At 44.4% G+C, this 23,244-nt stretch overlaps 1 protein-coding gene across 3 annotated transcripts in view; it reads right to left on the minus strand.

Moving 5' to 3' along the window:
- Positions 1 to 606: 606 nt before the first annotated feature.
- LOC147026566 (uncharacterized) overlaps positions 607 to 23,244 on the minus strand; it is an 85,880-nt gene continuing 63,242 nt past the window's right edge. For all 3 annotated transcript variants that reach the window (XM_085882121.1, XM_085882119.1, XM_085882120.1), the window contains 2 exons: positions 8,095 to 8,324; positions 607 to 5,425 (listed from right to left, as the gene is read on the minus strand). In XM_085882121.1, the coding sequence (XP_085738247.1) occupies positions 4,724 to 5,425; positions 8,095 to 8,324 (932 nt within the window). In that variant the 3' untranslated portion in view covers positions 607 to 4,723. The remainder of the gene's footprint in view (positions 5,426 to 8,094; positions 8,325 to 23,244) is intronic.

The raw sequence follows: 23,244 nt of genomic DNA on the forward strand, positions 1-23,244 counted from the left end.
GACATTTATGATGAATCATGTTGGAAGAGTTGGAGCTGTGAGGGCTTTTATAATTATATTGTTTGTTTGAGTCTGGGGTTACAAAAGAAATTGTACTGCATTTTTGCATCTGTTGTTGAAAGGAGAAGCGTGTGTGTGGTATGAGTTGTATCCACTGCCGCCGCTCGATAATTGTATTAACAGGAAATGGTAGGAACTGGACACCTCATCCACGCATATTTCTTGTATTACCAATATTTGGGGGTTTTTTGGATACACTGTCGAGGCTCGTATGAGAGTTAACACACAATGTACAACAAGAGCAGGAGACGAGAGGGAAGGAAAAAACAGTGGAGAACAGAAACATTAGGAGATCTGTGGAAGGGAGAGGGATGGGATGGGGTACACGGGGTAAACAAGATGGACACAATAGTCCTCTTTAGCATTCAGATGTCATTTTGAATGTCCCATATTGTTAGTCTCGCCCCGAGGGGATGCAAAATTATTGCAATGCGTGTGTGTGTGTGTGTGTGTGTGTTTTCTCACTCTAAAAATGTTTTTTTTTTCTGTAACTGCTCAACCGATCGACAAGAAACTTTAAATATAGGAGAGACTGCCCATGGAGAATATTTTATTGATAACTCTGATGTCATAGGTCACATAGTATGGCAGCCATATTGGATTAAAGGAAAAAAATTGGACATCTTTTACTCTGAAACCACTCAATGAAAAAAATTGAAACTTGGCATGTCATCAACTCCTCATGGGTGATAACTTTGGTGAATTTGTATATTGGGTGATGATGATGATGATATCATTGGTGAAGTAGTATTCTAGCCATAATTGGTTGAATCAAAATCCTTATCCAAAAAATCTGAAACTTCATATATCTGATCTACGACCCAACGTGAATGAAGAACTAAATGTGTCATTGGTCACGTGGTCTGGTGGCCATATAAGATTGAAAATAAAAACCTTTAAAAAAAAAAATCATCTTCTCCAGAACCACTGAATAGATCAATGTGAACCTTCATACATATGATCAACTCGCCATGGGGAATATACTTTGAATTTTTTTTCTTATTCACCTTTATTGATGCAATTTAGCCTTCATGTGCACAAAGTGGTAAAATATCCAAATGATTAATCAACAAAGCTACGGATAATGGCAATGTATGTGACATAATGGGGTACATGGATGATACTGGTATTTGGGCCATAATCGTAGTGTGTTCAGTTAACGATGGTATTTCTGTTCAGAATGAGCGTGCGAGGCGAGACTATGTGCTCCACAAGCGCTGTTCTAGTTTGTTTGTGTTCTACAGCCTTTAAAGTTTTATTTTATTTCAATTACATTATATATTTTGAATGTTGTGGAATACAAGTTGTCTTGTTTGTACTTTAAAAAAACCTTCAGTTCAATACTATTTTGGCAACTTTGTATGCTGTCTCGAACAATCAAATTTATTGATCATTCTCTCAGGGCAGGGGAACATGGACATTGACAAGATGGTGGCATCTCGCGACGCAATGCCTGAGCTTCATCCAAATAAAAAGGGAGGGAGTAACTCTTCCTTTGTCCTTTTTCTAAAGACTGTTTGGTAAGATTTTCCATGAACTCTCTCTCTCTCTCGTTCAAAAAGTGTTTGTTTGACTTGTGTGCACTCTACGACCATTAGACGGAATGAGTGAAAAACTCGGGGTGTGTCAGGGAAGGTTTTAGGCGGGTTAAGAAAATCATAGTCCTGGGAATTTTAGGGAAGGGGGAGGACCCAAATTCTCTCTATCTTGTGTGTCGTATATTGCCAGCTGGTGGGAGCCGGTATTACAAGTCGTAATGAAATACACCAGAGACCATGAAAGTGGCAGAATTAACCCGTCCATAAGGATGAGTTCTTTGCTAATTCAATGAAATTGATTTATTCTTTTTCCCCAATATAAATTGGATTCAAAATACAGTTTAAAAACTCTCATTTTGCAGAGCCCGAGCCTGGAACGACATGAAACATTGGTATTCCTACACGTGACAAACCAAACTTGCTCCTTTTTTTAAGGTCATCTCATCAGAGATGACCTAATAAAACCAGTCTCGATGTACGTACGTCCCCATTTTTTTTTCTTCCGATTTTATTGATATTTGGTATGTGGGTAGATGTCGACGCGGGATGCACGACGGTATGACCTTTGACCCGATTCAATGTCACTCCCAAAGTTGCGAAATCGTCCATTTTCAAAATCTATCTCCTTCGTCGTTTATGATCCGATCTTCAAAATTTCTTCGGATTCTGATTATATGGAACAATATCTAAATTTGTTCGGGCTGGTTTTTTGAAATTCGTCCTGGTTATCGAGTCACGTGTCTTCAAAGTTGGAAAAATCGTCGATGTGATACGGTCAAAAAACAATTCGCCTGATCTTGATGAAACTTGGTATGTAGGTAGGGGTCGATGAGTGATGCATGACGGTATGACTTTACACCTGATTGAAGGTCAATGTCAAGGTCACCGATGCTGTAAACTTGTGAAATCATCCATTGTCAAAATATCATCTGCCATTTCTGACTCAGAAATGCAGTTTGATTTCTAAGGTCCTGTTTCTATCCTTTTGAAGACACATTGATCATAAATGTTCCAAATCAACCATTTTCAAAATCTATCTCTGGATAACTCAGAAATGTAGTTTGATTTCTGAGGTTTTCTATCCTTTTCACTCCCGGACTTTCGCCTGTACGTTGAACCAAAAGACAAGACGACATCGAAGCCATTCTAAGCCGATCAGAGATCCACATCTACAGAGCTTCAGAGATGACCGTCACCCCAACCGGGGGTAATTTTTTTTTATTTTTAACATTGATTTTACCCTGAGCAATGAATTTAGATGCAATTAAGTTATTGCAAAAGTTATTTTTATTTTTACTTTTTGAGTAGAATGCAAACAGAGTTGAAAGTTAAAATATGCAATTATATTTCCAAAAGAAGACATCAATTCCAAACAATATCTGTATAATGATTTATCAATCGATGTACAGTGAACGATTAAACGTATTTTTAGTCATAATCAAAAAAACACACTTGCAGCAGATTAATTCGTCAAATAATATTTAGAAAGATGAATTGTCAACTTCATTTTTACAAGCATTATGATCTTTACTTTATGATGTCTTTCTTCGTCCCCTCTGTCCCCACCCCCGGTGCTTGGAAATTTTGTAAAATACAGGATAATGGATTTGTATATCATGACCAGCACTATGATGGTGGAGTCATTTGCAAGGGTTAAGGTCGACCAGAAAGCAAAGCTTTCTGATCATGTGTAAAATAAATGACAACCCCAAAAGGGAAATGTACTATTGTCACGTGGCTTTACAAAATGTTCAATCAATGCCTTGTGTTAACTGTGGCTCGTTTATTTTGGCCCAAAAACTAAAAAGCAAAGCAATTTTTCTGTTTCTTAAACCAGCAATAAGTTACTACACGAGCAGGTGACATCAATTGAGGATCATAAGTTCACATAAGATAGCGGTCATAAACATAAGCGATGCTGATACCCAAAGACATATCCACAAGGCATTACCATGGAGCAGTGTTCAATAGTTACATTGACATTGCCTTTGTCAATAAAAGTACCAATCTTGTATAGCCACAGACGTTCTAAAGATAGTCTTAAAATATGATTGCCCACAGGTACACACACTCACCTCTAAGCTGTCTTGCCTGTGTTTGAATCCTAACCCAGCTAAGAACTGTCATCCCGATGCTTCGCAGGCAGGGCGAGGCATCATTGTGTGTGCTGTCCTTCGGATGGACGTTAAATTGGATGTCCTGTCTGCCGGCACTACTTGGTGTGTGTTTAAGATCTGACAATATCCTTCACCAAGAGAAGGTGAGTGATCGCTTACACCATGACCAAATTTCAAATTCCTGCCACATCCTACAGGTGGCACTGCATCATTGGCACAACCGTGCCTTCAGCCAATGATGCCCCAGGCAAAAATAGCATTCCTTTCCTATAGTAATTTACTGCAGTAGGAACTGTTACCAACTATAGTATATGAGAGTACTACTCTTATGTACTATAGTTCTAACTGTAGCAATTTTTTTCCTTGGCGACCCTGCAACCAACCTTGTGATGCATACAAAAGAATAAATAACAATAAGAAGCATCTTCTTGCGTATGACAGCTTGGCTGCCGGGTTGCTATCATTTTGTTGGGGCACGACTTTGCCGCAAATGCTATGCCACGATACCAGTACACCGGTACTCATTTCGCCAACCTCAGAAGGATGACAGGCTGAGTTAACCCCACCAGGTATTAATTCAGCAGCCAATGGGGCTGAAACTCAGGACCTGAAGAACCCAAGCCGGCCGCCCTAACCACTAAGCCAACACCAGGCTTACTAAGAAGCATGAAAATGTAAGATATTTCTATAACTTCATACAGTATAGACAGCAGCTCCGAAAGTGGAAGTGTGCAAGCTTGGTTTTTCGAGTATCCGTCCTGGGACACCTGTTTCTCCTTTCACGTCCCATCAGTAAGACAAGATCAGCATAAAATGCAGACATTTTGGTCAAATTGAAAGCGATGTCAGAGGGATGCATTATTTACATAGCACATCAGGAATATTGTTTTCATCATAGTTTGATTGAACAATTGACAAACAGATTGGTATGAAAAGTGTTTTGAGTGGAGAAGGATCGATGAAGAGAACCGCAATGTAAAAGTGATATCGATAACCTGAAACCTTGCATCAAATGAAAAATTCTTGTTCTTCTGCTTCTTTCTGACCTTCCTTCAAAGTATTTTCTGCTAAAACATTATGTCCTGCAGCTTGGCCAGATTGTTGAGACGGTGGAGCTTTGTCACGACTTTCTGTCCTGTTTTCCATTTGTTGCTGTCCATTGGCTGATGGTTGACCGTGACAAGACAAGTGGGATATAATTTGTCTCGATGGTCTTTTGGTTGATGGATCTTGAAGTTGCTTACTTGGGTGAGAAGCACCGTAAGTTGACGACAACCTGGGGCTGGTAGGTCGGTTGGCTGTAAGACTGCAGTGGTGCCGGCGGTGAGCTGAAAATAGTTGTGCTCTGTTGCTGGAATGATGTGGCAGTGACTGGTAGGGAGGAGACAAGGAGGACTTTTGGGATATAAAATTACGTGTGGGGCTTTGCGGAGGTGATTGGTGGGTTGAAACGGAGATGTAGCTATGTGGACGACATCGGCAAGGTGTATTTTGCTCAGGGCTTCGTGTGGGGCTGTGAGTTGGACTTAGAGCAGGGGAGCAGCAAGGAAGACTCGGACCAGGGCTTGCTGGAAGTGATTGGCAGTTAGGTCGGAGTGATGGTGTTGGTGTTGGGCTTGTGGGTAGAGAACAAATTGTATCTCCATCTGCACCATCAACTGGTAAAGAGAGCCATGGTTCAGGTCCAAGCTGAACTGGAACACTGTTTGTCTGGGTTCAAGGAAGAAGAAAAACAACCGTTGATTAGTCGGACATTTGTATATAATATAATTAATGCTTGGGGTTAAAAGTAGTGGTGGCATAGTCCACCCATGATGAGAATAATTAGTGCAAAGGAGGAACGTCTGCTTTTGTCTGGAACATGAAAAAATTAAATATCTTACACAATGTACTGCAATCTAATTTTAGTGACAAATATGCTCAACATTGTTCTTGGCAGGATGGTCCCTCTTTTATTAACGAGCATTACGACCCATTGGGCTGGCAGGAGGAGAAACTGTCATTCTGGTGTCCCGCAGGCATGTTGATTCATCAATGTGTGTGCCGTCCCTTGGATGGGCGTTAAACTGAGCATCTCGTCTGTAAGCATTAGTGGACGTGAAAGATCCCACGGTGTCCTTCATGAAGAGTAGGCGAGCTGTCGCCGGTACTCTGACCAAATTCCAAATTCCTGCTTTAACCTGCATCAACAGCCCAGCTGCGCTCCTGGGCAATGATGTAACCAGCACCCATAGGTTGCATACGTAACTACAACGGCACTTGGTGAAGTGTATACCTCCGCCAGGCTGAACAGTTTACGTTTTGTATCCTACTGATGGGAGCTGGATCTGCTGACTTGAAGCAAAATCGAATCGGCTTGTTCTTGTCATCGAACCAACTCATCCACAGATTTTTGTCATAATCCATCCACAACTTTTTGAGACGTCATTGTACACATCGTTTTTGGCCCAACTTTTTCAATGGTGAAGAATGACTTGTTAAAATTAAAAAATATTCTTGCATCCGGATCTGGATCTTCATCAAAATAGAATCGATTCATCCTTGCCACGGCCACAACCTGTCCTCCAAATTTCGTCCAAATCCATCAATAACTTTTTGAGATAACGTGCTATATATATGTCGTTTGATGTTACCTTTCAATGGTGAAGAATCACTTTAAAAATCCCAGTAACTAGATGCGGATCTTCACCAAAATCTTATCATTTCGTCCTCGTCACACACCCAACATGTTCACCAAATTTCGTCTGAACCATCCGCAATTTTTTTTAGATATCCTGTTCACAGACAGACAGAACAAACAGACAAGATAGCGCAAGCAACCAACCAATACACTTGAAAAATCTTCGATTTTTCGCAAATGACAAACAAACAAACAGACAGACAGGGTGAAAACATCCTCCGTCCACATGCAGACTTTTCCCCCCTTCCGCAGAAGAGCCATTCACCTTAACATCAGCGCATTAGAAGAAGCATCGCCATTGCAAAATCTAAACTTTTCAGTCTTAAAGTATTCCACCCCTCCCCCATCCCCTCTCCCCACCCCCAACCACTCCCAACATCAGTCACTATCCATGTCTGACAAAACACTTCTTTCACACTGCCAGGGAGGCACGGCGATCATTTTTCGAGACTATTCTGGGTCTTGAATCCCGAGACGGACAAAGTGACAGAGCAATGAAGGTCACGAAGAAAAGAGACTTTCGAATTTATTAACCCTGAGTGGCTCTAGGAACTACAACGTTACGCAAATTTAGAGCCGTTTTATGAACACGATCAGGCAAAGGCTTTTGAAAAGCAGTGCAAGGGAGATGTGTGCTCCAATGGTGCTTGTTGCCATGGAACTGGAAAGTGGTCATAAAGGCAGCGACAGGCACAGAGGCCTTGTCTGGATCGTTTCGCGGAGTGCACTTGAAAAGTGTGTTTTCTTGGAGAAAGAAAGGAGGGAAAGATATATCTATACTGGGCCCATAATGAACCGCTCAAACAATAGCCACACGGGATTATTACAAAAGCTAAAATTAAACGTTCCTTTTAGACAGCTGTTTCTGCCTCCAGCCCTCTTTCAACAACCATAGTTCATCCACAGGAGTTAAGTAATTCGAGACATAATGGGCACCAAAAACATTTCTTTTTTTGTTCGTGATGGTCTTAATTTATTGTTTTTAAAATTCTTATTATTGCTGAATGTAACTGACTCATCTGCGTACATTTATGCATACAGAAGGGGAGGGTCATTTGAGAAACATTCAGGAAATGGATGATGGGGGTGGGGGGTGGTATGGAGGTGGGTGGCAGGGGAATGAAAGGAATTTGGCAGAAAAGGGAATAAAGGGATTAAAGAACATATTATTAAACATATAAGGTGGAAATTGTTTTGGGGGAGCACAGAGGTCAGAATGATTCAAATTTTGTGGATGTGAGTGAATGATGCGGTATATCAATGGATCATGATTTCCATCACATTTGAAACTTTAGAACGGCACTCGGTCGAGCGCATACCTCCACCAGGCTGAACAGTTTACGTTTCATATCCCACTTATAGGCCGGATCTGGACCTCTAAAATTGAACCGACGTGTTCTTGTCACCTTCCCAACTCATCCACAGAGTTTTGTCATAATCTGTCCACAACTTTTGAAAAATGTCATGCAATACGCTATATCTTTGCCCCATCTTTCAATTATGAAGAATCACTCGAACTTTTTAAATCCTCATATCCAGATCCAGATCTTCACTAAAATCGAATTAGTTCGTCCTTGCCACATGCCCAACCTGCCCACCAAGTTTTGTCCAAATATGTCCTTAACTTTTTGAGATATCCTGCTCAGAGACAGACAGAGAAGGGGTGAAAATGTCCACCTTTGGTGGCAGAGTTAATTACCTGCAGAAGGATTTTGTTTCCATCGTGGTCGCGGGTCTGCCAGCGTGTGGCGCTGATTGGCTGACAAGATGATGGTAGTAGTGGTACAAAGCGACCCATCTCACTGCCTGGCACCCTCACCTCCAGCAAGGCACAGGGAGATCTACCTGGTTGAACTCCAATGGGCAGCCGTTGCACAGCCAGCTGTACCAGCAGTGATGGTGTGACTGTCACTGCCATGCAGCTAAAACCTGTAACCAGGAGAAGACCCTGGTTGCAATTTGCAAACACTGAGCTGGATGTTTGGTTTTTACAAAGTCTTGAGTATTCCTCAGAGGAATATCACCAACTCAGAAAAAGTTACATTGACCAAATTCAAATCCACAGTCAATAAGTCCTGTGAAAGTACATTTTAATACTACTTGTCACAATAGAAATGAATGATGCAAATAATTTGACTTTTTTGGGGTATGGAAGAGAAAGTGATAAGAATTAAGGTGTCCCTTCTGCAACAAAGTGGAAGTACAAGATCCCACCATATGATTCTCAAGGGAAGTTGTAGCCGAGCCTCGGCAGACGAAGTGGTGCACCAGCCCCCGCAGAGAAAGCAGTACCCCAGCCTCTGGAGAGAAAGTAGTACCCCAGCCCCAGCAGAGAAAGCGGTACCCCAGCCCAGGAGAGAAAGTGGTACCCCAGCCTCTGGAGAGAAAGTGGTACCCCAGCCCCAGCAGAGAAAGTGGTACCCCAGCCCCGACAGAGAAAGTGGTACCCCAGCACCGACAGAGAAAGCGGTACCCCAGCCCCGACAGAGAAAGCGGTACCCCAGCCCGGGAGAGAAAGTGGTACCCCAGCCTCTGGAGAGAAAGTGGTACACCAGCCCCCGCAGAGAAAGCAGTACCCCAGCCTCTGGAGAGAAAGTAGTACCCCAGCCCCAGCAGAGAAAGCGGTACCCCAGCCCCAGCAGAGAAAGCGGTACCCCAGCCCGGGAGAGAAAGTGGTACCCCAGCCTCTGGAGAGAAAGTGGTACCCCAGCCCCGACAGAGAAAGTGGTACCCCAGCACCGACAGAGAAAGCGGTACCCCAGCCCCGACAGAGAAAGTGGTACCCCAGCCTCTGGAGAGAAAGTGGTACCCCAGCCCCAGCAGAGAAAGTGGTACCCCAGCCCCGACAGAGAAAGTGGTACCCCAGCACCGACAGAGAAAGCGGTACCCCAGCCCCGACAGAGAAAGCGGTACCCCAGCCCCGACAGAGAAAGCGGTACCCCAGCCCCGACAGAGAAAGCGGTACCCCAGCCCCGACAGAGAAAGCGGTACCCCAGCCCCGACAGAGAAAGCGGTACCCCAGCCCCGACAGAGAAAGCGTTACCCCAGCCCCGACAGAGAAAGCGGTACCCCAGCCCCGACAGAGAAAGCGGTACCCCAGCCTCTGGAGAGAAAGTGGTACCCCAGCCTCTGGAGAGAAAGTGGTACCCCAGCCCGGGAGAGAAAGCGGTACCCCAGCCTCTGGAGAGAAAGTAGTACCCCAGCCTCTGGAGAGAAAGTGGTACCCCAGCCCGGGAGAGAAAGCGGTACCCCAGCCTCTGGAGAGAAAGCGGTACCCCAGCCCCAGCAGAGAAAGCGGTACCCCAGCCCCGCAGAGAAAGCGGTACCCCAGCCCCGACAGAGAAAGGGGTACCCCAGCCCCGACAGAGAAAGCGGTACCCGAGCCCCGGCAGAGAAAGCGCTACCCGAGCCCCGGCAGAGAAAGCGCTACCCCAGCCCCGGCAGAGAAAGCGCTACCCCAGCCCCGGCAGAGAAAGCGCTACCCCAGCCCCGGCAGAGAAAGCGCTACCCCAGCCCCGGCAGAGAAAGCGCTACCCCAGCCCCGGCAGAGAAAGCGCTACCCCAGCCCCGGCAGAGAAAGCGCTACCCCAGCCCCGGCAGAGAAAGCGCTACCCCAGCCCCGGCAGAGAAAGCGCTACCCCAGCCCCGGCAGAGAAAGCGCTACCCCAGCCCCGGCAGAGAAAGCGCTACCCCAGCCCCGGCAGAGAAAGCGCTACCCCAGCCCCGGCAGAGAAAGCGCTACCCCAGCCCCGGCAGAGAAAGCGCTACCCCAGCCCCGGCAGAGAAAGCGCTACCCCAGCCCCGGCAGAGAAAGCGCTACCCCAGCCCCGGCAGAGAAAGCGCTACCCCAGCCCCGGCAGAGAAAGCGCTACCCCAGCCCCGGCAGAGAAAGCGCTACCCCAGCCCCGGCAGAGAAAGCGCTACCCCAGCCCCGGCAGAGAAAGCGCTACCCCAGCCCCGGCAGAGAAAGCGCTACCCCAGCCCCGGCAGAGAAAGCGCTACCCCAGCCCCGGCAGAGAAAGCGCTACCCCAGCCCCGGCAGAGAAAGCGCTACCCCAGCCCCGGCAGAGAAAGCGCTACCCCAGCCCCGGCAGAGAAAGCGCTACCCCAGCCCCGGCAGAGAAAGCGCTACCCCAGCCCCGGCAGAGAAAGCGCTACCCCAGCCCCGGCAGAGAAAGCGCTACCCCAGCCCCGGCAGAGAAAGCGCTACCCCAGCCCCGGCAGAGAAAGCGCTACCCCAGCCCCGGCAGAGAAAGCGCCACCCCAGCCCCGGCAGAGAAAGCGCTACCCCAGCCCCGGCAGAGAAAGCGCTACCCCAGCCCCGGCAGAGAAAGCGCTACCCCAGCCCCGGCAGAGAAAGCGCTACCCCAGCCCCGGCAGAGAAAGCGCTACCCCAGCCCCGGCAGAGAAAGCGCTACCCCAGCCCCGGCAGAGAAAGCGCTACCCCAGCCCCGGCAGAGAAAGCGCTACCCCAGCCCCGGCAGAGAAAGCGCTGCCCCAGCCCCGGCAGAGAAAGCGCTGCCCCAGCCCCGGCAGAGAAAGCGCTGCCCCAGCCCCGGCAGAGAAAGCGCTGCCCCAGCCCCGGCAGAGAAAGCGCTACACCAGCCCCGGCAGACAAAGCGGTACATCAGCCCCGACAGAGAAAGCGGTACACCAGCCCCGGCAGAGAAAGCGGTACACCAGCCCCGGCAGACAAAGCGGTACATCAGCCTCGACAGAGAAAGTGGTACCCAACAGAAGAAAAATGTGCCAACAGAAGGAATGCATGCCACATGGGATTCTTGCAATAGCCACATGGGATATAAGTACAGTGTCATGGGATATAAGTGAAGTAAAATGGGATGTGGAGACTGTAATAATTAGCAATTGCTTGAATGAGAAAGTAACGTTAATGAGAATCCCAATAAAGTTTTAAAATCTGAGAATTACTTGATTTGATCATTAATGAATTTACATCCTTTCTGTAAAATGAAACCTGACAGGATGGTGCAAATGTGGTGCACTTACCTTTGAGCTGTCGAGTCTGGGTTTGATTCCTGAGCTGTTTGATCGGTGCCTTGCAGGGAAGGCGTGGCATCACAAAGGGCACCATTCCTCAGATGGTCCTAAGGTTAGGTGTCCTGTCTGTTAGAATTAGTTAATGGACCTTAAAGATCTCATGGTATCTTTTGACAGAGTGTGGAAGTTATTGTCGACACCCTGTGCAAATCACACCTTCCTCCCTCAATGTGCAGTGGTAACTGCATAAGTGGCATAGCCACGCTTCGGGAATGATGCATCCAGCGACGATATTCATTATTATTGACTACCGGTTCAACATACAATGGTTAATGATGACCTGCAATATTTAGTGCTCTCAGTGTCCTTGCATTGTTTTTAGCAAAAGCCTCTTTCTTATCTGGTCAGATTGCATCATCACCAATGACACCATTGAGAACCAACACATCACGGCTCTATGGGCAAGGAAGGAACCACTGTAGATCAACCACTGGCGGTATGAAATTGCTCCTGCCATAGTAAATCAAGGAAAGTTCTCCAGAAACTTGTCCTTTTGGGATGATGGATGTGTAGTACATTGCTTTATTAGGTTTTTCATTCTACCCCTGAATCTCTGATTCTAGTTTGATAAATGTGGTGAAATATGGTTTGTCCAACTGACTACATCACTGGTTAAATTCATACACGGAAACGATCAACATGTACGATCATTGCAAATGGATGGAGGGATGGATAGGCAACAACCATTATTCAAAGAAAGATGTAGGGATGGTTTCACATGATAATCTCTTGTGACCATCCCAACCTTGTTTACATACCTTTGTGGCAAACCATCCCCACATCCTTTTATATTTTGAAAAAAAAAAAACGTTTTCATTACTCGTTCCCTTGCTTTTGAAATATCTATTTGCATGCTGGAGAGTTTCATTTTGATCGCACGACAAAATGGCTTGTCGATTATGTGTGAAAACCCTTTGCATTAAACGGTGTTGCTGTTACATAATGTGCAGCAATAACAGCATGTGGAGCACAGGATGTATGGTAGTGTCCGTACCATCCGTACACAGGAAGTCCACAACCATCACATTTAGTACCGTGTGGAATTATAACTTGCTAGCTCGTAAACTGGTTGGCTTCATTGTGGCTATTGGTTTATTGGAACACTTGATAAAATAGCAAGCAGTTATTACAAAGGTTATTCGACTTTGAAGGTCCACAGTATCAGAATTTTTTTTTGATGTGATTATTTTGATTTCTAAGCAGGGCCGGATTTAGACATGTGGTGGCCCCTGGGCAGCCTTCAGTCGTGGAGGCCCACCCTACTTTAGAATACTAAAAAGGTGACAAGACATATTTACAGTCATCCATAAAGTATATTTTTCAAGAACAAAGAATCTGAAGTTCTATATAAAATAGAGAATGAGATAAGATGAATATCTTGTATCTGTTATAGATGAATATCTTGTATCTGTTCCACGAACTACCAACTACCATTCAGGCACTCACAAATATATTGTTGTGGTTGACCAAATTCGCAAACCACCATTCAGGTCCCTTAGGTGAGATATCTCGGTAAGTATATGTGTAGTTAGGCCCAAACCCGTTGTCTAGAGGGAATAAATGTCATTCATGAGGGCTGCGACTCTTCAGGATAGCCGTTTTTCTTTTACTATCTTTATTTTGGACCAACCGCCATTATTACCACCACCAACCACGTCTCAACAGCCATCACAACAACAACCACCAACCACAACGCCGCTTCACCACAACCGCCACGACCTTTACCGTCACAACTCACCACCATCGCATCACCGTCATCTCGCGCCACTCGTGGGCACCGATGCTAGACTCGTGTAGAGCGCGCACTGAGCAGCGTGTTCAAAAGCATCGCGGACTTTCCGCAGAAAAACGGATCAAAAACGACTCACGCCCACTTTTGTTCCGTCCAATCGGTGAGCGAGGGGCGATTTGGCCCCGCCTCCAGGGCGTTGGAGGGCGGTCGCTATATGCAAATTCATGGATCAAAAAGCATTCACGCCCACTTTTCCTCGGGCCAATGGGGAGCGAGGTGAAAGGTCGGAGGCAGAGGGTCAAAGATGAAGGAGCGAGGCCACGGGGGATATAAGGGGCCGCGTTCGTCAGTCGAGGCAGTTGAGTTCGCAGGAGGAAGAGTTGAGTTGGAAGCGGAGGAAGAGTTCAGTGCAGTTGGGAGTTCGCGGAGTCGGAGTGAAGAGGACGGAGCTGTGGAGAGGCGGCGGCGGCGAAGGCGGACGAGGGGGTGCTCGCGTCGGATTCGAGGAATTGCGGAGAGAAAGGCCGGCGGCGCGACCGAGGTCGTGGTGGAGACGCTCGTCGCGGGACCCGCGATTTTGTGAAATCCTCCTTTCCCCGAGCATCAGCAACCCCCTCCTGTTTCCCCCCCCGCGCTGAGATAGTGTGACAAAAGGGGGCCCCCTTCCCACCCCCTACCAGACACTGTCCGCGAGGCCCGCGGAGTTGAGGCACCACCGCCGCTCCGCGTCTCATCATCAGACGGGTAGGCCCGACACGGTCTCGGCCCCAGGCCCGCCTACCCCCTCATCCTGGAGGGTGGTTCTCTTTTCTTTTGCTTTGGGAATATGTGTTGTCGGCGCCGTCTGTGAAGTAAAATTGTATAAGTGTTGCCGTGTGCTCGCGTAGTCGGTATTAGATCTGCATTGTCGCATTTGCTTTTTGTCTTCTTCTTTTCCATGTGCTTTTGGTGGAATTGTATATGTGTGCTTTCCGTTCATCGTGAAATAAATGTGCTTATTATTGAACTGTTTTCCCGCTTCGCTTCGTCATTTCTTTCATTGAATCCCCATCTTGCTTCACGTAAAGGGTTGGTCGTGGGCTAAGACGCCCGATAATTCATCGAACCGTCGAGGCCGACGAATAACACCGCTCGGTTATCCCGATAGTACGGAACGGGTCGCTTAAGTGGCCCGTGTCCGAAGTCGACCTGCGGCGAGGTGCGATCGCCCGGTCTACCCTCCGTGTGGGTACTTAGGTAGGTCGAATTTGGCGAGCAACCCTATCCCACGCGGGGGCCGATTGGCTCGATCGCGGTGAGACCGAAAGGTCCACCCGTGACTGGTTCCCGGCGTTAGTCCGAGAGGGTCACGACTGGATTGTCCGTCCGGTGGGCGACGTGCCGCGATTCGAGTTACGTGGCCGTCCGCACGCCGGCGGGCGCGAATCCGCGACAATATTTTTCCTTACAATTTTTTTTTCATGAAATATGTGGAGGCCCGCTGGTTGTGGAGGCCCCTGGGCAACTGCCCAGCTTGCCCATGCCTAAATCCGGCCGTGTTTCTAAGTAATAAAACAAGCTCAAATGAGCTAAGATCCTCGTCCTCTTAATGATGTCGTCATAAAAACGAATATGACGTCATTGTGATGTATCAGGTTTGCGATAAATTATCTGTGCTAATGCCCGGCTTGATTCCCACAAACAAAATTCAAAAAGCTTGCCTAGTTTCGGAGATAATTTTTTAGGCCATTTCCATTAGTGGAGATATTTTGACGTCATAACTTTTTTTCACGGAGGAATTTTCAAAATCGGAGATGGTTACTGTCTGCACAGGGTATTTTTACATATATATGCCAACTTTCAGGAAGTTTCGATGAAAACTGTAGGCTGTGAAACAAAAAAGTCCACAAGAAGAAGATGAAGAACAACAACATGAGTAAGACTTCGAGATCCTCCACGAGGATCTAAAAAGAACTGAACATGTTTTGTAATGCTAAGAATTTTTTGAGGTGTTAGTTAAAAAAGCGAACCCGTCGGGTACCCCCCCCCTAAAAATTTTTTTGACAGATGAACTGCCATGACGTAATGCAGGGAAAGATTGTCAGCGCACAATGGATAATGGCCACACAACTCGCTCCACTCGTCAAAAAGTGAATTTGTCAATTTTGTGATCAAGTATCCTCAGATTACGACGATAGTCAAAATCATTATGTAGAAGATGCTATCAGACCGTATATGTACGAACCTGAGGTCGAGATGACGTCATGGGAGGAGTGGGGCTCAATCGAGCGTAAAAGGGCACCAAATAACATTAAAATCTTCCTTTCAAGATATTTATTCAAAAAAAGAACAACGATTAATAGTTTGTCTGCTGAATGAGGTGACCTCAAAGTCTCTGATAAAGTTTTTTTCTCTGTGGATTATTGTAGTATAGGGTGTAAGTTAACATCCCAGGGTGGGTGTGAAACTCTCACCCTTGGGCATTTTGAGAAATCCAAGATGGCGGCCAAAATGGCTTCCGCTTTTAGAAATACTACTATGGTACCCCAAAATTATGTTGGAAAGACATGTAATACATCAAAATAGTGGTTTTAGAGGATGCTCAATTCAGAAATTTAGCCTAGAAAACTGGGTATTTGTTATTTTTTTGAGTTATTGGCGATTTTAGGAAGAAAATATTTGCGCGGAGAGGCCCATGGTGTCCAACACAAAATGTCATACGACTTCACTAACGTACGACAGCAACTGCATATATTATAGTAGGCCTACATAAGCCCAGTTTCTTCTTTGTAATTTGTTGCAGAAAGAGAGATTTCCTGCTATTTACAGGCATAATATGTGTCAAGCAAGCACTGCATCAGTCAGGGCACTTTGACGCTGTTTTGCTGAAAATTATCTGAATTGTGGAAATCCAACTGCTTCATGATTTTCAAAACTGATTTTGTAACAGAGAACAATTTTTTCAGGTCTTTCTGCATGATGGTGGTGGTGGTGGTGATGGTGCTTTTTAGAAGTAGATGCATGTGCATGTGTGTGTAGATAAGAACAAAGGCTTCAAGTTTCGACGTGTGAGCAGAGACCTAAGTGCTTCAGAATTTTGAATATATAGATATATGCCAAATTTTGTGGTAATATGTGACAGATCTGCTTTCCAAAACTTAATTCATCATGTTTATTTACAGGTACTTCTGGTGGTGGTCGTGGTGGTGGTGGTGCTTCGTAGATGTAGCTAATTTGTCATGTACGTGTACCCTGAATGAACAATGTGTGGAGAATGTGTGTTCAAATTCAAGTATGGAAAAGATTGTGAACAAGAATCAAAGGCTCTGCAGAAAAAAACAGTGGACCTGAGAGAATCTTGTCAATTATAGATGCAAGTCAGAAATATGGAGATGACTTGCACATCAAATTGCATGGAGAGCTATCAGCAAATCCAAACTTGACAATTTTATATCACAAAAACTGTCTCCAGGTATACTTCCAAGTAAAATCTGGCAAAATATGAATTACAGAATGTTCCAGAACAACCCCCCAATAAAACTACGAAAGTCTTGTGTTCAATTCAATTTTAGAGAACATTGTCTGTATTGTGGAGAGATTTGTGACCTTGAAAAGGACCCAAAGCACCCTGGGAGATGGAGACCTGCTTTCCTCTGCCGCTCCACATACTCTGAGCATGATAAAAAGCCCTACAAAGACTTTTTGCTTGAAAGATGCAGAGTACGTAATGATGAATGGGCCATTCAGGTCAGGCTTCGGCTGGAGGGGGCCCTGGATCTGCATGCTGTAGATGCCAGATATCACAGGGACTGTATGTGCAAGTTCATGGCCCTCCGAAACATCCAACCAACAGGAAGAAAATCAGAAACTGATGTGGTTGATCCAGGACTACAGGCTGTCTTCAGCTTCATGCTGGAGAACAAGGACAGTCTATGGAATTCATTAGAATTATATGATGTTTACAGCAGTTGTAGTGTGAGGTCATTGTCACGCTGAAGTGTCATTGAGAAGGTGAAGGAAAGGTTCTCTGATGATGTCATCATTTTGTCATCCCCTGGCTATGCAAGCATCATCGCATTCAGGAACTGTGCTTCTTCTGTTTTCAAGATCGTGAAGGATGAGAGAATATGATGACTTGGAACACAGCAAAATTCAAGTAGCCAGATGCATTGAACGTGAATGCAAGGAAATTAAGTACAAAATAACACATTATGACTCACATTGACAAGGACAAGATGGACGATGTGGTTTCTCCTACACTATCCTCTCTCTTTTCTCTGGTATGTCCAAAGTTGAACAAAACCTTGCCAGCTGCTATGATAGGGAATATTGTTTCCAGTCAGGTTACAAATCAGGCCACTGACCTACAGATTGCCCTAGGTCTACTTACTCGGGATTCCAAGAAGGTTGTGGACCAGCTGTATGACTACACATGCAGATGCAGCTGCTGCAGTTCAGACATGACTTGCACAGTGTTTTGCCATTGCGAAGGAGACGATGAATGCTGGAATCATCACACCAGGATAAATGATGCAATGGTGGAAAATGACTGATGATGAATATTGAGAAGCATATGTTTATTTGTTCGAGTGTGTTCAGTATTTTGTTAGACTGTCTGATTGTTCAAATCATTGAATTGTTACCGTATTTCAAATGACTGCATATAGTAACCATATTTTATGAGCATATATTGCAACAGGTTGAAAGATTATAATCAAGACATGATTGAAATTATTGTTTTAACACAGATATTGTGATTATGTTACTTTAATAATTAGTATGGTTTGCAAAGGTATGTGATTATAATGATTGTAATGATTGTAATAGTGTGACATGCTGGTTCAACTTTGTCATTATCTGCTTGCCTCTTATTTGTAAATTTGTGTATGTAACTTTCAAAAAATGGTATTTGTAAATTTTGAAATCTTTTCTGAAAGTAGTTTTGAATAACAATTGCAGGAGTAATTATTTTAAGTTTTGTTAACATATTGTATCATAAAACCACATTTCATGTCGTAAACGAACGAAGACTGGTACTCAGGTCATTATTATGTACATTTATGGAAAAATTATTAAATATGCCAGTTTATAGTACAGAAATTTGGGTTTCTCACCTATTGAAACCCCTATTTTGATGCATCACATGCTTCTCGACCATAATTTGAGGGCACTATAGTAGCATTTCTATAAGCGGAAGCCATTTTGGCCGCCATCTTGGATTTTTCAAATTGCCCAAGGGAAAGAGCTTCACACCCACCTTAGGATGTTAACTTAGACCCTATACTATAATAATCCACAGAGAAAAAAACTTTATCAGAGACTTTGAGGTTAGGGTAAAATTTCCAGTTTGGCAGACAGACTATAAGTATTAAGTGAAGCCTAATCTATTCATTAAACCAAACATGAATTTCTGTGTTCTGTGCACCATAATGAGAGAGTTTATTTGTTTGTTTCTGGTGCAGTGCTTAATTTTTGCTCGAAAAGTAAAAACTGAAATTCAGAAATTTTACACTTCATACACATCCATGTTAAGCACACTGCACTTCCAGTACAACCCCTACCATGCAACTTAGCTCATGTATGGCATGCCGAGAGGGACTATCACGCATCTTGCAACAATGGTCGTCAGACTGTAATTGTGTATTCCAACATCAAGCACACTTGTCTTTCTTTAAAAATGTTTTTCTGTTGGTGCTACTGTTGCAGCGTATGTAATATTATGGCATTACCACACCCATTTAGGTGTATGCCTAGTGTTGAGTTAATGGTTAGGGTGGTGGGCTTGGGATCCTTTATGGTTAGGGTGGTGGGCTTGGGATCCTTTATGGATAGGGTGGTGGGCTTGGGATCCTTTATGGATAGGGTGATGGGCTTGGGATCCTTGGGTGCTGAGTTCAAATCATGCTTTACCGTTGAATTAATACCAGGTGGGGTTGACTTGGCCTGTCATCCTTCTGAGGTCAGCAAAATGAGAACCAGCTTGCTGGGATTATTGAACCATTCAAGTATCCTGCATCAGGGTGGTGAGTTACCTGTCCAGGATTGTACCCAATAGCCCAGGAGACTGCTTTGGCAGCACCGATTCTGTGCACAGAGTACGGTCCCAATTGATTTGGATTTAGGTGCGATTGGCACATGTTGCCATGGCTCAGCCCCCACAATGCTGATTGTCATATGTGGTCCCGTTTCCCTTCCAATTACTATGCATAGAGATAGTTTTGCCTACTTTTCATGGAATCCTTTCAAGTTATGAAAATTTCGACTTGTCATAGACCTTTGGGCCCTGTCACACCTTGTTTTTTTAGCCAGTGTATGGAAAGGTATCAAAATGTATGTAAAACGCTGGCGTACGCTGAACTATTGATGTTTTTTCCAGTTTTGGACGTATTCATAACGAGTTGGACGTATGCATAACGTATTAGTAACGTACACAGAACGTTTCAATAACATATAGATAACTTATATCAACGAATGCTGAGCGTGTTGTCGGCGTTCACAACCTATGCCCAACGATAGTTTAACTTATGCATAGCGCAGCGTATCGCCGACGATCACGTGGCGTAGGCTATTAATAGGCTGCGGCTGGACGATTCAAATCATAACTGCACTAGACATCGAAGTGTCAAGCCGCTGTCACACCTTGACGTTTTAGCCAGCGTATGCTGAAGTATGAAAAATTTGCCGAATACGCTGGCACACGTCGAATACGTTATGGGTAAGTTTTGTATGTGTTAAGAGCACGCTGGCATACGTTGTAGTACGCTGGCATACGTCGTAGTACGCTGGCATACGTCGTAGTACGCCGAGTACGTCGACAAATTTTCAGCATGTTGAAATTTTTTCGACGTACTCGGCGTATGTTCCGCATACGCTGGCCATAAGTTGTAGGCATGTTACGCGATCGTTGACACACGTTACTTGTACATTACTCATAAGTCGAAACATGTCGAGGTAATGTTTAGCGTCAGTGTTCCAGACTCCCTGTTTTTTGTTTTTTTTTTCTTCGGTATGACGGTGATGTTGACACTTCGATTTCTAGTGCGGTTATGATTTAAATTGTTCAGCGGCAGCCTATTGATTATATTATATTATAACCGCACTAGAAATCGAAGTGTCAACATCACCGTCATACCGAAGAAAAAAAAAAAAACCAGGGAGTCTGGAACACTGACGCTAACCATTACCTCGACGTGTTTCGACTTATGAATAACTTACAAGTAACGTGTGTCAACGTGCCTGCAACTTATGGCCAGCGTTATGCGGAACGTGTGAGTCATATGCTGGCATACGTCGAAAAATTTCAAGCATGGAAAATTTGTCTAACAGCTCGGCGTACTACGACGTATGCCAGCATGCTCTTAACCTATACAAAACTTACCCATACGTATTCGACATGTACCAGCGTTTTAGACAAATTTTTCATACGTTGGCATACGCTGGCTAAATCGTCAAGGTGTGACAGGGCCTTTACCACTATGCAGTGGACCTTCCCACCAAGTCCTGAGCTTAAACCAATTTTGAGTTCAGCTTTCTGAAAATAAGAAGAATTACAAAATGGCTATTTTGGGTCGGTCAATTATGTATTTTAACGATGTTGTCCAAAAGTTGAATTCATGTTAATGGATGTGAAATCCTCCACAGATGACCAGTAGGTACGTTAGAGGTTGATTTATATATTTATTATTTTTTGAGAATTTGTGTTGTATTAAACTTGCGGAGTGTCCGGTCATCCCTACAGAGGAAGTCTCGAGACTTCCAGATATACAGTGGGGTGCTAAAGTATGAGTCCAGTAGGAAATTTACAAGTTGATCTGTGATAAAATAAATCCATGCAAAATGAAACGAAAAGCACTTTCAAGGGATTTCCATGAACTCTTCAGGACATAACAACACTTATTATAATAGAAACTGGAAGGGCACTCTGACATTGTGACATCACCAGATATGCCTCCACCCACATTTTTTACATCATTATACATACTTGTACCAAGTTTGATTTAAATCCCAGAATTCATATTCAAAATATGAAATAATTCTGGCTTCCAGGCCATGCATTCGATCAGGTTTAAATTTAAAACATACATTCCCTATGACTACTACATCATAATTCTGAAGTTTCACATCAATTGATGAAGCGGTTCAAGAGAAGGAATTTTTTTTTAATTTCCATTGAATCCAATATGGCTGCCAGATCATGTGACCTATTAATTATTCGTGAGCACCCTGGTATCCCCAAGGCTTGGGGAACGTGTGTGAAGTTTCCCATCGATCTGTCGAGCTGTTCTGGCGAAGATGATTTTTAAAGGTTTATTCTTCAAAAAAATCATAGCTGCTAAACCATGTGACCGATAATGTCGAAAAGTTTTTGTTCCTCATGGACAGGCAAACCTGTAAAGTTTTGCCTGGATATGTTCAGCAGCTTCAGAGAGGATTTTTGAAGGATTTTATCTTTAAAAAATATGGCTGCCTAACCACGTGACCACAGACTCACGTGACCATGGACGTCATCAAATTTTCTCCTGATACAATTTAGCCGTAGAGGACCCTCAAAAAATTTAATACTCATCGGATAAAGCGTTTGATGTATGCAATTGTGACATCATAATGAAGCCACCTATGATGTCATGAAAAAAAATTACACATTTCCCATGTGGAGTTCTTAACATACGTGCCAAGTTTCAATTTTTTCCATGGAGCGGTTTCGGAGATGGAGGTTCAAAGTTTTTCCTTTTTTCCAACATGGCTGCCACACCACGTGACCTATGATGTCATAATTATCATTAAAACATTCTACATGAGTCGTCACACCGACGGTGAAAATTTTTTGTCGATCGGATAAGTGGTTATGGAGAAAACTGAGAAAATTAGCATGGGTGGATTGGACATACATATGGATGGACTGACAACCCAAAAACATAATGCCTCCGGCGACTTCGTCAACAGAGGCATAACCAGAGAGTTGGTGTCAAAGCCACCCAATGCTCGCCTGTTTATACATTTATCGTTTTTAAAAGACTAGTCTAATAATATTTTTTATAAAGCATTGCAGTGAAGTCTGATCCAAATAATTTTAAAGCAATATATGTATTGGTATATTCTAATTAGTAAACTAGTACACATATTAAATGAATGGCAAGCGTCTAGTATAAACAGGCGAGCATTGGGTGGCTTTGATACCATCTTAGGTTGAAATTGAATTTTTTTAAAAAAATCATTTGTTAATTTCAACTTCACTACACCAATAGTATACCCCAAAGGAACCTCCATGCCAAATATCAGCATCCTAGTGCACATTAAATGAATGGCAAGCTTCTAAATAACTTGCACCAAAACTTTAACATTTTCACGCTCACGCTCACGCCGGGGGTATCGCTATATATAAGCAGGGACTCTCACACAACTCTCGACAATTCTCATTCAGGGACAAGGGACCAGCGACTCTCCAACAACTCTCGACAATTCTCCTTCAGGGACAAGGGAACAGGGACAACCCACGCCCACGCCTTTTGTAGGGTGGGGCTCCGCCCTTCGCTCCGCCCCGCGCTCTGCCCCGTTTTGGCTCCTCCTTCCTTCGAGATGCTTCCAGAAATGCCTCGAAGGGGGATGTTCCTCTCCCCCGGCCGCGTCACACCACACATCCGCCAATCGGGAGAGGACGCGCCACCCCCTCCTCCTTTCTCACTTAGGACGATGATAATCAAATGGTCCTCGGATAATAACCAATCATTCCACCAGATTTGCTGCGATTCAGTTCAATACTTTTGGAGTTATGCAAATAACAAACAAACAAACACACATATTCACACATAAATAAATAAATACACAGCGATCAAAACATAACCTTCGCAACAAAGTTAGCGAAGGTAATAAATGAAAAATTCAATGAGTTATGAGGAGCCAAAATGTGAGTACATTTTTTTGGGACACCCTGTGTAAAAAATAAAATGACCGTTTTTACAGCCATTTTTCCCTGCTATGCAGGGGTTGGGCTTTTTCTTGAGGCAATGTTTTTTTTTATGGCCGGATGCCCTTCCTGACGCCAACCCTGATCGCCTCTTATGACACACAGGGATATGGTAC

This window comes from Eptatretus burgeri, chromosome 5 (assembly GCF_056783735.1).
Source record: "Eptatretus burgeri isolate ZD-2024b chromosome 5, Ebu_testis_v1, whole genome shotgun sequence".
Lineage (NCBI taxonomy): Eukaryota > Metazoa > Chordata > Myxini > Myxiniformes > Myxinidae > Eptatretus > Eptatretus burgeri.